Source organism: Chiroxiphia lanceolata, chromosome 4 (assembly GCF_009829145.1).
Source record: "Chiroxiphia lanceolata isolate bChiLan1 chromosome 4, bChiLan1.pri, whole genome shotgun sequence".
Lineage (NCBI taxonomy): Eukaryota > Metazoa > Chordata > Aves > Passeriformes > Pipridae > Chiroxiphia > Chiroxiphia lanceolata.
In genome coordinates, this window is record NC_045640.1 from 70,750,111 (window position 1) to 70,764,668 (window position 14,558).

The 14,558-nt window shown below is 40.3% G+C and overlaps 1 protein-coding gene across 1 annotated transcript in view; it reads right to left on the bottom strand.

The window, feature by feature from the left end:
* Positions 1-14,558, bottom strand: part of SPATA5 (spermatogenesis associated 5) — a 167,675-nt gene that overhangs the window by 125,727 nt on the left and 27,390 nt on the right. Inside the window, exons 12-13 of the mRNA XM_032685188.1 lie at positions 3,959-4,012; positions 3,461-3,540 (exon numbers count right to left, since the gene is read on the bottom strand). Coding sequence (XP_032541079.1) covers positions 3,461-3,540; positions 3,959-4,012 — 134 coding nt within the window. The remainder of the gene's footprint in view (positions 1-3,460; positions 3,541-3,958; positions 4,013-14,558) is intronic.

The following is a 14,558-nucleotide window of genomic DNA, read 5'->3' on the forward strand; positions in this document are numbered from 1 at the left end:
GTCCTGCCTTAGTACAGTGTCTCCTACAAAAAGTCATAACAACATCTTTCAAAAGTATGGAGAAAGAAAGGAAAAAGTCATAACCCGCCCGTGGAAGCAAATGCTCATTAGAACCACGGAGCAGTGGAAGAGGCTCCGTGCGTCACGTTGTTCACCTCTGACAGTGCCCGACTGCTCCTCGCTGCACGGTGATCTCTGAAATGTCAGGTTTGTTTTAAAGATGTCAAGTGGAAGGTTCTGGACCTTCTCCCAAATGACTAACTCACGGGGAAGGAGAATGCTCTACCAAAAGCCTTGCTGATTTACAGACATTTTCCCCATATCAATCATTTCTCCTACTCAAACCTCTCTGTAACACCTCTAACTTTCTCCCATCTTTATTCTGCAGGTTTATCATCTGTTCTTTATACCAGTTAGAGGGAATGCCTCCTTTTTTCTTTATAGTCAGGCCATTCAGCCCCTAATTTTTCATTTTCAGTTATCCCTAAACTTCCTCTAACATCTCAACATAAATCAGAAAGAGATGGAAAATTCTTCCAAGAGTGCTAGAAGTTCAGTGCAACAGAACAAGATTCGGAAATTAATACAGCTCAAAGTATCTTTATCTGCCTTCACTACCACATTAGAAACCCAAGTCCTTTCAGAATCACCCTCTCATCTTCTTGCAGCAAGGACCTCCAGACTTTTCTCTTGAGCAATTGCTCTCTGCACTGAAACACTTTTCTTCTGAGGTGCAGGATTATAGTTTCATAAACTGTCTTCGAGGCTGGTATGTATCCAGTCCACATTTTTAATTCCTTGATTAATATGTATTTGTTTGCTGCCTACATGCAAAATTGGGAGGGGAGAGTGGACAGACAAGAAAAAAACAAAACCAGAAGCTTAGTTCATATTGATAAAAGACATGGAACTTCTAAGCAGGCTGAATAAGAAATAATCTTTTAAGAACTAATACACTCTGACACTGAACGATGCCCATACGATTTTTGCTGACTTCAAAGTACTTTTTTGTTCTACACAAATACATTTTGTAAAAGAAAACTGCTACACAAGACAGTTGCATTAAGTAGAGTGCTACATGTATTACGGTTATGGAATTATGGCATTATGGCTTGGGAATGTGTAATAAATAAAACACTGTGGCATAAGTGAATGCAGCTACAGTGTCTGCCATGGAGTAATGGCTTCTGCAGTGACAGAATGCACTAAATGATGCAAAGGAGATGTTATACTGAATGGTGCAAACAAGGTAATTCCTTATCTTTCTTGATTTACCTGTACACTAATTAATCACAAAGTCTACTACTTCATATGCACCTGCTGCTTAGAAGGGATTGTTCAATCAGCTCCGAAGATTGGGAGCAAAACATTTGTGTTGTAAATCCACAAGCTTTAGACAAATCTAAACAAGTAATTATGGGTTAATGAATACTTGGCAAAGTGCTTTGAAGGGCAAAAGTATTAAGCAATTACTCAATGTTATTTCACATCTATATTTCAGATTGGCATTATTCATAAAACTATTCTTTGGCTTCTCTGTATCTCTGGACATGTCCTGGTAGGATCAGGAGAGGCTGCCTACCCAGGAGATCTGGGATGTGGCACATTCTGCACAAAGCCCACAGCATTCTAACAGGGATTTAAACCGAGAGGAAAAGCTCTTACAAAGCTGTATCCCAGAGTGTTTTTCACTGCCAAGGCAGAGAAAACTAATTCAACCAACAGAGGGAATAGGGAGACAATATAAACAGGTGTTTCCTTGAAAACTTCAGCATGTTAGTAATAGTACAGGAAATAGATCTCCAGAGGCCACAAATCATTAGCATCTCTAGTGCATTTGCAAATTCCTACTGTGCAAAGTCAGCCTGTAAAAAAAGGCTACTTCTAATAAGTGCCTTGTCTGGTTTCCTACACCATTTAATTTCAGATGAATTTTATGAGAACTCTGCTACATATTTTACCTCCCATCTGGTTCAGATTTGACAATGAAATATTTGTGTGTCCCACCCTGTTCTTTTTAAAGCTCCAAAACCAGATGTCTCCAGCACAACATGGCTGCAGCAGGTCATACCACATTCTTCAGCAAGCTGTGCCCGGCCTACTACCCCCCACAGACAGTTCCAGGTAAGGTAACATTAGGCTGTTTACTCCCTAAGAGAATAAAGCAAACAAACAAATAAACTCAACACCTCGAGGGCACTGTGTGAAAAGGCTGATTAAAATGTTTTATGGCTTATTCTTCCAAAAGGTTTTATCTTGATGAAGTGGTGTTTCTGAAAGCTGAACAAGTTAAAAGCTGCAGCAGCGGAAGATTCCCCTCCATTGGCTTGATTCAAGCACACATTTTTGCAACTTTTTGTTGCAAGGTGTTTCAGTGCATAGCATTTCTAGAAGTTCACAAATTCCACAGTTTCACACACTGCACATGAGAAGGACGCTGATGAAAACATCTTCACACAGATTTTGCATTTTCAACAGCAAATATGTTCATTTCTCAGCAGTTCCACAGGGCAGCTCTACGCTACACGTCATGCCACCTCCTGTAACGCAAATAATTCATTTGTGTCACTGAAATGCCAAAATGACACCTGTTATCCTTTTCTGAAGATACAAATGTCCTTTTAGCAATATAAAGGGATTTGTAGGGATGCTGAGGGAGCTTGATTTCCAGAAAAATGTTGAAATTTTGATGAGGCTTTAAATTGATCAAATACTTTCTCCATGCACCTAGTCAGTAGCTTGTCATACAAAACAAAACAGAATACAAGTACTTGCTCACAACAAGTAGCAGTTGCATTTATAAGCAGATATTTCACTTACAGAGCCTGTCAAATCTTAAATGCTGTAGTATCAACTAAAACCTGTTACAATCCTCCTTCAGACACAAGTTAAACATCTCTTGGAATCATCACAAAGCAGGATATTAAAGAAAATACTATTAGCTGTTTGCACAATAATTCCTTCTTTATGTCACACATGAAAGAATTTAAGTGTTACCAAATCTTTCCATGAAGTTTTTCCCAGTCTGGCAAAATGTTTGAATGTAAGTGTAAATTTAGGCATATGAGTAGTCTCCTTGGAAATTTGTGTTACACAGCTTATGATCATTTTGTTTGCTTGATGGAGACACCAAATTAGGCCAGTGCAACAATCCTGGGAAAAAAAAGGAGTTAGTTACTGGAAATAAATGCAAGGTAAAACCACAGAAAAGAGCCAACAGGCATGAGAAGCAGAAGAATCATTCCTGCTGATGAGATGAGAAAGGAGGAACTCCACCAGCTTACCTGTTTACGCCAAGTCAAACACACTTGAGTAAAAGTCACACATGCTGCCCTTCTGTATGTGGAATGAATATATTTCATAAAATAATTCTAGAAGGGTAAACAGACTTGTGATTGCACAGTGTAGGAGTAATTTATCAGAAAATTATGTCTGTTATTTTTGTAACAGGATTACTTACTTTCCCCTTTCCACTGCCAAGGCATCTATCTCATCAAAGAAAAGAATTGAAGGAGACACCGCTCTGGCTTTCCTGAAGATCTAGAGAAACAACAATGAAACACCTGGTTTTAAGGGATGGAAACTGTTTACAGAATGCTATCATCCCCTACATGCCTCCAAAGCTACAGAGCATCACATAACAGACATCAGACTTATCATGTTTTGGTGGTTTTTTTTTTTAAATAAATCATTTAAAAGTGATGCATAATACTATGCAACGCAGGCCTGGTAGTGACAGCTGCTACTGGATCCCAAATTTGACATGCATCACTAGGCCAATGCTCAAGAAAGCTAAACAACATAAAATATCCCTCCTGCTTTTTCTATTTTCTTTCTCTTTTTGAAACTTACACCAGGAGATTTTTAGAAAGTTTAAAAGTAACCTTATGAGCAGAGAAGAATTTGAATGCCAAGAAAGTTTAACGTCTAACATTATCCATAGCCTGCCCTTCCTCACCTCTCTCACTGCTCGTTCAGACTCACCAACGTATTTATTCATCAACTCAGGCCCCTGCAAGGCAGAAAATAAAAGAGTTTAAAAAGCATATTACAATTACATAAAAAAGGACGGAGACAATCTGCCAGTGCTACACTGCTGATGCTCTAAGAAATTTTGATAATTTGTCATTTGCAACTCTTATTGGTGCATTTTTAGATGTACCCTCTGCCTGCATCAAGCTTTCCTCCATTTATTTTAGTACTGTGCATGCATGTAAATATGCATTGGTCCTCTCATCCTAATCCTTCTCGAGAAACGGAATTAACCAAAAAAATATACACTTTGAGGTTCTTAAAAGTTGTTTGGCTCAACAACAGCAACAAGGGGCTGCAAATCAGCCAAAAAGACAAATTACAGTAAAGCATTTACTTGCACTCTCAAACATGCATCCTGTCCAAGCAAGCACCAAAAGAGTGACTCAAACCAATGTTTAACAGGGCTTCTTTGAACTTGACACTTTGCAGGTCCAGAAAGAAGAAGCTGCCATAGCAGCACACCTGAAACTCATCCAGGAGGCACTCCAGCCCCAGGAAGAAAGCTGTTCAGTGTCTCAGCTCATTCACATTCCTTCTTCTCTGCAGGGACTGCCAAGCAAGATTATTAGTGCCAGCTGCTCTGGTGCCTGTTTATACTCACATCCCTGTCCACCAGGAACACACTGGAGACCATAGGGTCAGCGTTCAAGTCTTGAACAAGTACTTACAATTATAACAAGTAAAACAATGGAGAATTCTCAGAGCATTTGCTGTTCTGCTATATCCTGCAGGATAGGCTGCTTAAATAATGCTTCCTAATGGGCCTCACATTCTCCTGGGATTGGTAATGACTCATTGACTTCAGCCTGGTTTGCATCAACATTGACCTGCAGCCTCAACCAACGATCATTATCCAACACCCTGAACGAAAAGAGGCAGAGGCTTCAATCCATTTTCCAGGGAACAGGTGTCCTCATCATTTCACCAGCAGAAACAACATCCTTCACAGTCAGAAAACTGAACCACCCTCCTCTGCTTCACAGCTGTGAGTACCTTCAGGTAACACTTAGCCCAGAACAGAAAGGCAGCTTCAAACAGCAGGTATGTTATAATTAAGGATGTGGCACATACACAGTCATACACTGGCAGTGACAGAGCCTCTGCTAAAGCCCCTCTTCAAATAGGACCATCTGGACTTTGTTCCCAGGTTGGTGGAACACGGATTCATCACTCTGAAAATGGAGCTCACTGGTTTTTTGCAGTCTCCGCTCTCGACACTCATTTTCACTCCTGCAGTAACAGTTCATGCACTGACTTTTACCTTGACAGTGGCGCCATTGGAAAATACCTGTGCATATTTAGGGGAAAAAAACATATACCCTGAAAAGCAAAGCACAAATTATCTGCTAGCAGCAAAGCATCCAGAGTTGTCTGTTATCCAAAGGACCAGGTGAGATCCTGGAGTACCACTCAGGTCAAATCCATGGTTTAAGGATTGGAAGAGCAGCACTGCATGCTTTGCCCACAGGAAAAGTAAATGACACAGTTAGCATTGCTTCCTTTCAGCAACACCCACCCTTAGAGCAACTGCTGTGGCAGCTGAAGTGTCACCTGGAGGCCTCCATTGACTGCAGAACTGGAGTCTGGTGGATACTTGCGTGGAAACAGAACTATTCAGACACATAATCATAGAATGCAAGAAAGAGAGAAGGTAAAAACAAGGTGAGAGAGCAAAACGAAGTCTCTTCCTGCTATTGACTGTGGACAGTGAGCATGAGGAGTGTGCAGCAGTTAGTGAGGAACAGGCCTGCAGTTCAGAGCCAGCCCAGCTGCTCCAGGACTTCGCCATTCATCACATCCAGTGCAGATGAGGAATCCCATAGCACAGGCCTAACAAATCCCTAAAGAATGAGAGCACAGTCCTCTCTCACCAGCTCTCTGCTAAACTGAGCTGATACACTGAGAAACCATGGCAGATTCTATCCATAATTATAGATTTCTTTTACTGACTTTTTGTGGACCTTCTCTTTCACACCCTTAAGTAATCTTCATTCACATCAGTATTCTCATGGAAAAACCAACATCACATACATCAGTGCCAGTGTATTCCTCTAGTATGACACAACATCAAACAGCCTGACCTTCTCTTTTCTTTTGTCTGAACAAAAAAAAAAAATACTTAAAACCAAAACTACTCTATTTGAATTTTAAGGTACAATATAATTTCAGATGCTTGGAGTTTTATTTTTAATTAAGCATTAAAATATGATGAAGGTAACATCAAAGCAATAAATACTGTTTAAAATGTTTCCAAAGAGAATTATTTTGAATGCATGGGTTTGCTGTGAGCTTCTACATGAAGTTTTTCCTCCATTTTTCTCTTCATTAAGCAGCAACTCTAGGTGAAAGACCACTGTGTTAATGACTCTTTGTGGAGAATTTTAATGAAAATTGATTTGAAGGTCTCCTAGTTCGCCACTCATGAACAACACTAGAACTGCATTTGAATGTCATGGTTTTTATTCCAAGTGGCTTGAAACTCTTATTATACGCATCAGTAAAGGAAAAGACTCCAGAGTAAGACAAAGCACACACAGAAGATGAGGAATTGCTGTACAATTCATCTCATGCAAACACTGAAAACCACAACACAAAATCTAGAAATGTTCAAAGAAGCTGGATGTAGCACTGAAGTGAGTTAGCTCTGGTCCCATCTGAGCTGAGCCCCTGCCTTACCCTGTCCTCACCCACGCTGTCCTTCAGCTCAGACTGGTGGTAGCTCCTTTTTGAAAAATGAATCTGCATGAGAAGCAGGCTACAGGCCACCACAAAGTCACCTGCTGGCAGCTGACACAGTTTCTGATTTTCACAAAGCTCACCTTCTCTTTAGAGCAAGGTTGTTTTAGAGACCACTAAAGAAATACCAGGAGGGGGTTTTTATCTTACTTTTCAATGCTTTAAAAATCAAATGACATAAGCTCAACTTAGTCAGCAAGTCAACATTTGCTGAAAGATCATTTCTGGCCCAGAGGGGAGCACAAGGATTCCTTTAAAAGCCGTTTATAGTCGTTGATAAGCTGCCCAAGAGGTGACAGTATCAAGCGGGTCAGTTTAACGATGCACCACTCTGTTCTCTTCTGCAACAGCTCATCTTCCATACGAACGGACATAAAGGAATAAAAACCTGTTTCTTCTGGTCATTTGCACAGTGACTCCAAAACCAGCAAAAGATTTGGAGCAGAAAATCGGCAGAAGCAGTTGTAGCTTAGCCATGCATATAAGCACACCATTTGTGAGCAGGAGTCCAGACTGACAGAACAAAATCTGCCAATTCAGGCCCTCTGAATTCTGCTGAGGTTTTTTTTTATTCAGCCTCCAAGTAGATAATTTCCAGGCATGTTCTGTTTAAAGACTATCCCATCCTCGTTTACAAGATATATCCCCCCCTTGTATCATGAAACCTTCTACTTGTTTATGGTCTGGATTGGGTGAATTTCACTTTTTTTTAATAAAGAAAGCAAGAAAAAAGTTCCTTACATCTAAAATATTACCAGAATCAACTCTTCAAAGGTTAACTGCACCAAAAGATAAAATCCCTGTATACAGGCTGCAACATGAGATAAGCTTGTTTATACACGGCTATGACAGAAGTTCTCGAAGTGTTTTTAAACTGCAAGAAGAACATCTGCTATCCCTGAAATTTAAGGGTATCAGTCATTTTTCTAAGCAGTGCTTAAAACCACTTGCAGATTTTCACCACCTGAAAACACTGGGGTAGCCACCTGGGTAGGAAATTTAGTCAGTGACTATCTTCAAATTATTTTTTTACCGTTTTGGCAATCAGTTTAAGTTATGCCCTTATGCTTGTTGAGCCAGATGGACACAGATCCAGATTTCTGCAGCATACAGCTCTGTCTAGTCTCTTTAGTGATAGCCTCACATACAAGTTCTGGGCTCTAATACAGACACAGTAGGCTATGTTAGCCGTAGAGTACAATTCCTATGTTTTAAAAATCCAATTAAAGAGCTTTTATCACATTCTATAGATTAGTACTCTAGATCATTACTACAAGTTAATGTGCAATTCCTTCTTTGCCATGTTCAAAGTAGAAACATTGGGAACAATCCCAATCCCAATTCTCTCAGCCTTATGCTCTACTATTACAACATTAACTCATTTGGAAGAGATTCAGAAATTAGTTAGTCTTTTGGCATGGTAATCTCAATGGCAAAATGCTCTCCCATCCCTCCCACAGCCAACCCAGAGCAACACATGACTCAGGGTGGCTGCAGGGAAGCGAGTTAACAAGACAAACAGTGAGACTTCCTTTATTTCACCGGTAAGGCTGTACGTGTGTGACTTGGTAATTGGTTACGTGGTATAGAAAAATATTTGCTCAGAAAACACATGCATTATATTTGCTTGTTAAGAATAAAACCTACTCCTTCTCTTCCAGTGCTGCTTAAGAGATTTAATCTGCCTCACTCCCAGCTTCTCAGAACAAGGAAACCCCGGGCTGAGCGCAGTGCACCACTTCAATTGCTTCCTCTCCCTCTGCCCTGCATTCCGGAGGACCTTAAAAACTTGTTGACACCTGTATGGTGTTTTAAAAGCCTCAATTTCAGCAGGTGCTTGTGGGCTCCAAAGTATCTAAGGGAGTTAACTGGCAAAAACTCATCATCCTCAGTCTTTGCAGTGAAGTTGCCAGGTCAAACTGCGAAGGCAAATACAATATCCAGTTTGCTTCATTGTCATGCCCGAGAAGTCACTTGTTTGCCACTTGCCTTGACCAGCAAACCTCAGTGACAATCTTTTGAGGCTTCTTTACACAAGACAGAAGGCGGTATTTGTACTGTAGAATGAACTGACTGGAAACATTGCATTAAACTCTGTGCATGCACCAGCACTTTCAGAGAGGGTCCTCTCCAGCACACGGGCACAGCTGACGCTCAGATTTACCAGCATTTTCCAAGCTCACAAAGCGCTGCACAGGCACAGCAGTGTCAAGTCACAGGTGGAACTCTACTGTGACAGAGCTGGAGCAGATCTAGAAGTAACCCATCCTGCTCACCTGCTCCATTCACAGACAAATCCCTTTGCACGTCGTTCCTATTCCTCACAAGTTTCCAGCACCTGCTCCTATTCCCTGCCACTGCCACACTCTCTAGGACCAGGTTTGGCACCATTTGGGCAGGATCCATGTGGGATCAAGTATCATACAGCAAAACCACATAAAATTAGCCAACCCTGCTGCAAAATGTATTTGGCTGCTGACACAACACCCCTCCAGCAACACCCCATCCCACCACTGGTAACTTGAAAAGAGGGTGAGAGAGACTAAGTGCTAATAAAAATTAATCTTGCAAAGTAATTGAGAAGGAACAAAGAAACAGAGACAGAGGATTATGTTTAATCACTTTCTGCCTGCACATTCACTTTTGGGAAGATTAGGGTAAGAATGCCTTATTTTATATGGGCATATGATTTATACGGGCATATGACAAATGCCTGATTTTATTTTCAGTTGAGTAAATGATGCAGTTAGTTTCAGGATTAACAGACCTCAAAGTACCTCAGTTTGTTTTCCCTTGTAAAAAATGTTAAATTTTTCAGATACAGCTAGTATCACTATCTGCTAATTAACTAACAAGTCACTGTAAATATGTTACTATGGATCTTTTTAGAAATTTCATCAAAACAAAGTTTCTCATAAAACCACAATGCTTCTTCATTTTTCATCTTAAGTGTTTTGCTTATAGCTAGTTGCAGGCACTAAGTTTTCTTATTTCAGGCTTCTGCCCACTGAAATCCCCATCAAAAGGCTAAACTGTCTCCCCAAAATTCACTGACAGTTCTTCACAAAGCAAAGCAGTCGACCTTTCCAAGCCTCATTAATCTGTTGGAGCTGCCACAGCCAAGGGCTGAAGGAAAAAGCAGAGGAAACTTCAATTGGAAAATATTTTGACATAATTGACCCAGATGACAAACTAAGCTTAAGCACATGTCAAGCACGGGGAGTGGTACAAAAGCCTCGGCTGGGTGATACAGGAAGTTAAATCAAGCCAAGGTGAAGTCAGAGCCCTGGGAACAGTGTATATTTTTGTAATTACTGCTAATTGAAAAAAGAAAAAAAGATTCCTTCATCCCAAGCTCTTAAGTAACAGCAAATAAAATGTCAGGAATATTTTCTTTCCTCTTTATTTTTCTTTTTAAATCACACCACAGTTGGAGCTCCTAAGCACTGCAAATGATATTTTAGAACAGTATAGTTCACATCATATGTACTGTTGCTTTGCTTGGTGTTAACATCCTTAAACACTCCTTACTGTCACAGGTGGGTTTGGTTTTCTTTGTTTGTTTTGTGTGATTTTTTTTTTAAAGTATTGCTTCATCCTGTTTAGAACAATTACTGCTGAATTCCAAGGGGTTTAACTTTTGGACGTCTAAATTCTATTTTTCTTTTTAAGATTAAGCTGGTTTTTGTCACTATGCCTAAGTGAGTTTTTGCCTTAGTTTTGATTTTAAACAGACAAATGTTAAAAAGCACTGAGCAACAAGAGGAAAAATGATGCTTCCCAAACCTTTGCAAGAATATAGAAGTTACATGATTTTTGTTGCTACATATTTTATAAACTCAGGTAATCTGCTTGCTGGACAGAAAACAGAACTCCAAGTCCCCATGGATCAGACCATCAGCTAAGGAATTCATCATAACTGGGTGATGGAGTTGATCTGGGAAGGTACCATGATGGTGTCCCCCAGCCTGACAACATCAGAGCAAACTTCAGTGTTCATTCTGAAACAGGTTAAAAACAAAAAAAGCACAATGGTTTTCTTGTTTGGTAGTAAAGTTAATGACCTAAATACCACAATAATAATGGGGGAAAAAAATTCCACTCAATTGCTTCCCAGAAAAGCAACAGAAAGTCTGTAAAGTAATACTCATTAGATCCTTAGCACAGCACAATGATACAGGATTTGCTAAAAATAAAAAAAAAAAATCCAAGAGGGCAGTCATAACAAATCTAAATAAACTAAGATGCAAGACAAATGCAGATATAATTATCTATGCCATGCAGCAAGATAAAGGAGTTTCCTTCAAAAATATTCTTATAATATCACCACAAACCATTAGTGGTTTAATAAAAATATATCTTAAAAAAGCAGCCAGTCAAAGCTGACCCTAAGTGCAGGAACTGTCAGAACAGTACAGAGAAATACCTACCACATAAATAGTCAAAAGAGGGAAAACAACCCACAGAAATAATACAGTGACAAAGGCTTTCATTTCCTTCATGTTCAATTTCAGAAAGTTAGATGATATCTAAAGCAAAAGTGTCAGAGAGCTGGTTGTATAATATAACAAGCAAGGTGTCACCAGCCTGGCAGAAGCTGAAAATTATATCACTCATCCTGTTAATATGGATAGGTCTAACATCTATACAGAAATATCCTTTTCCTACTAGTAAAAGATGCACAAAATACATTTCAGAAGAAAATTTCAAACTTTGGGGTGAGCACAATAGGACTGTGAAGAAGCACAAAATGCAGAGAAGGCTGACTGAAATAAGCATTTGAACAGATCAAAAACTATCGACAAGACTGGTGATCAATCCTGAAGGATGAAAAAATTCTCCTAATTCCTTCCTTCACACAGTCTTATACTCGCTTGTATCCATGACCACAAAACGCTGAAAAAATCTCCAAGAAGCTGAGAATAATTCAGTTGCCTTTCCTGTAAGAGGTTTGGGAGAGGGGAATAATCCAGATGACCACTAAAACCCTGAAAAGCCTCAATACTGCAAGAGATTTAGAAAAAGGGGTTGACGGGAAGGAGCAGGAAAAGCCATCCCCTGGAAAGTAGTTGACAATCTCCTCCTCAGTAAATTTAGCAGAAACATTGTATTAGAGACAAAGAAAGTCGAGAGAAGGAATAAAAATAAACAATTCCCCTTAGGAATTATATGCAAGATTGCTTTGTAAAACAAACCATCCAACAAACTGCTTTTCTGTTGGAAAAGCAAAAGGTCACCAATCTTGGTGAAAATACAACTATAAAAAGTTTTTGGCCAAGTATCAAAGAGCATGTTTACAAAAGGGCCACATTCATTGTAACATCAACCATTCAAACCTCACAATAGATTTCAGGAGAGAACAGGATGCAACGTCAAACATCTGCTATCACATTATTTTCTGCAGCTCCTCTGCCCAGAAATGACATCCAGGCTCTGCCCATCTCTCAGCCCTTATGAGAGGCCAGTCAGACGGAGCTGTGACAGCTCCCCCAGTGCCCAAAACAGATGGAAAGGTCACATTTTAACAGTTCACACATAACTCAGCTGAAACATCTCATTTAACAGAGTCAGCTGTCCAAACTTCACAGGCACTGCACACACACATCTGGAAAACAGTGCAAAGCCTTCCTGGAACCCAGCTGGGGCAGGGGCGATACCTGCGGCACCGAGGTAGGACAGACAACTTAGACCAGGAAAGTACATCCAGCACTTCTAGAGAGCTGGACTTTCTGTGCCCATGGACCTGAAGTGTAGTGTGCAGACACAATAGGTCCATCTTTCAAAAAAATCACTGGACAAGCAAGCACTGCATGTACCAGAATTGATTTCCTCTCAGGTTTCAGACACAGGCAGACACAGCATCCAGCAGCAGGTTCCCACGGCCAAAGCTAAGTCTCCTGTCTGCAGTCCCTTCCTGAGAAGGACCCAGGAACCTGTGCTCCCTGGACTATCCCAGAAGAATACACATATCCTGCAAGCTGTACAGCAGCCACCTTTCATCAAAATTACTTATTTGAGGCAGGAGAGACTGGAAGGAAAATGCAAGTCTGAAAAAGTGAATTATCAAGAAACACACTCATTTCAAAAAACCTGATGTCAGTTCCAGGGATGAATATTTGAGACACATGTAAAGAATAGGAAAATTAATAGGTCTATAAGCAAGAAAAGTCCCCTCTTAAAAAACAAAACAAAATCAAAACCCCACATATTCATCTACTTTGGATTTACTGCAGGAACACGTGCAGCAGAAATTAATCCATGGTTGTTGAGCTTGAAGAAGTGCTATAGACCACGTTTAACACATTTAGTACATGATGGATGTTGCCTTTTTCCCCTCCAAGAAACAAATGTGAAGTTAGAGCAAAGTGGGCTAAGTTCCCTTCCTGGAGTCAACATATCCAAGGCTGGACATGCTCCAGAGATGTGCTTCTTGAAACATCTGTACATCAAATATTTGACCAGTTCCAGCTCAAGGGACTTAAACCAACAGGGAATAAAAGGCAGTTTCCTCAAGCCAGCCCCTTCTGCTGCAACGACAGGGGGGTTGCACCCTCAGAACTCCACCACGGAAAAACTGTACAGAAGCATTTCCTATCAGTGCACCTTTGGATACCTCCTGGTCAGCAAGAGCCACCTTTAGGCAATTAACTGCACCAGTAAAAATGTCTGATGGAGCTATGACTGAGGGATACAGGAGAGCAACTCATTCTTAACTTGGGGTTTTTGAGTGCTACCTTTTTTCCCCACCCTCTCAGGCATCAGTGCTTTGGGCGAGACAAAGAGCAATGTTTTCTTTTAAGCAGCGCAGGAGGAAAAGGTTACCTTGTTTACCAGTGACTCTGGAGTACAAAGAACTACTTTGTCTTTATGGAAGAGGCAGTAAAGGCAGTGTTTCTAAAGGGCTGAGGTTTCCAAGGCTGTTCTTGTTGAAGTGACCGTGACCCAGAGGCCTGTCTGCAATCCCAGGAAACCCGGGCAGTGAAGGGCTGTTGGCTTCAGGGTCAGAGTGACTGCCCCTGATCCCAGAGAGGACAGGATCCAGAGCTACAGTGTGCCTGAAAGGAGGAGGAAGCTGTGCAGAAACACTAACACAGAAGGCTTTGTGAGCAAAGAGATGGTCAACAGAGAAGAGGACGTGATCTTACTGCTGAGAAGGAGATACTTTCAAAATACTTAAACAAATGTTTTTTCTTGCACTTCATTAACATTCTGACACAGCTGCAGGACTACCCCATGTGGAATCACTCTGCTATCCTTTTTTTTATTCCTATGCATTGAAGCTCAGTATTATTATTAAATAGCTTCCATTCATGTGTTTTCCATACAACCCACAGTGATCAATTACACTGATTCACAGGCAACGAAATCCAAAATTTTTCTATACCTAAGGTGTTTCTTAACGCTGAGAGAATATCCCATTTATCCAGGAGTACTCCAGATATAACTGATTTTGCAAACTTTCTAAAAAGTGATGAAGTAGAACTACTTCCCCTGAAAAAAAAGGCAAATAGAACAGGAAAAATCTGAAATGAAACATAAAGAATAAGATAAAGAAAGTGACCTTCCTGAGGAAAGAAAAGGAATGTAAGAGATGACATGATAATATTTCCATGCAAGCAATTATTACAGTAAGAGCAGCTACCTACTACCCACAGTTGTGTTTCATTTATATTACTTTAAGAATTTCACTGTTGCCTTTTAAAAATACTTTAAATAATACCAGTATTTAAGATATCGCTCCACAGCTTACCCACCCATCCAATGTACAATTTCTGTGCTAATATTTT